Source organism: Myotis brandtii, unplaced genomic scaffold, assembly GCF_000412655.1.
Source record: "Myotis brandtii unplaced genomic scaffold, ASM41265v1 scaffold1236, whole genome shotgun sequence".
Classification (NCBI taxonomy): domain Eukaryota; kingdom Metazoa; phylum Chordata; class Mammalia; order Chiroptera; family Vespertilionidae; genus Myotis; species Myotis brandtii.
In genome coordinates, this window is record NW_005354316.1 from 465,587 (window position 1) to 465,937 (window position 351).

The 351-nt window shown below is 65.8% G+C and overlaps 1 protein-coding gene across 1 annotated transcript in view; it reads right to left on the reverse strand.

Annotated features, from left to right (window-relative positions):
* MUC2 (mucin 2, oligomeric mucus/gel-forming) overlaps positions 1–351 on the reverse strand; it is a 101,524-nt gene that overhangs the window by 75,103 nt on the left and 26,070 nt on the right. Inside the window, exon 21 of the mRNA XM_014533997.1 lies at positions 184–316. Within this exon, the coding sequence (XP_014389483.1) occupies positions 184–316 (133 nt within the window). The remainder of the gene's footprint in view (positions 1–183; positions 317–351) is intronic.

A 351-nucleotide genomic window follows, 5' to 3' on the forward strand; every position in this document is an offset into this window, starting at 1 on the left:
ACCCTCACCGGCTGGGCTGGGCAGGCACCAGGCTCGCCAAGCCGGCCTGGACCCTCCCGGCGACCATTCTCACTAGACAGAGCGCGGCGCCCAGGATTTAGGTCCGAGGGCCTACAAAGCCCCCCTGGGTGAGGAGGGACCGGAGCGAGTTGCCAGCCGCCACACTGGCTCCGGGGTCCATACCTGAAGTGGTGCTCCCCGGGGAGGTGACAACGGGCTTCGTTTCCGTGGGGGGTGAAGGAGTGCTGGTTGTCTTCACGGTTGTTGGAGAGGCAGTCAGAGGTGTGGTTGACTCCGTGGTAGAGGGGGAGGTGGACTGAGATGTTGGAGGGGAGGAGGACTCAGGCGGGG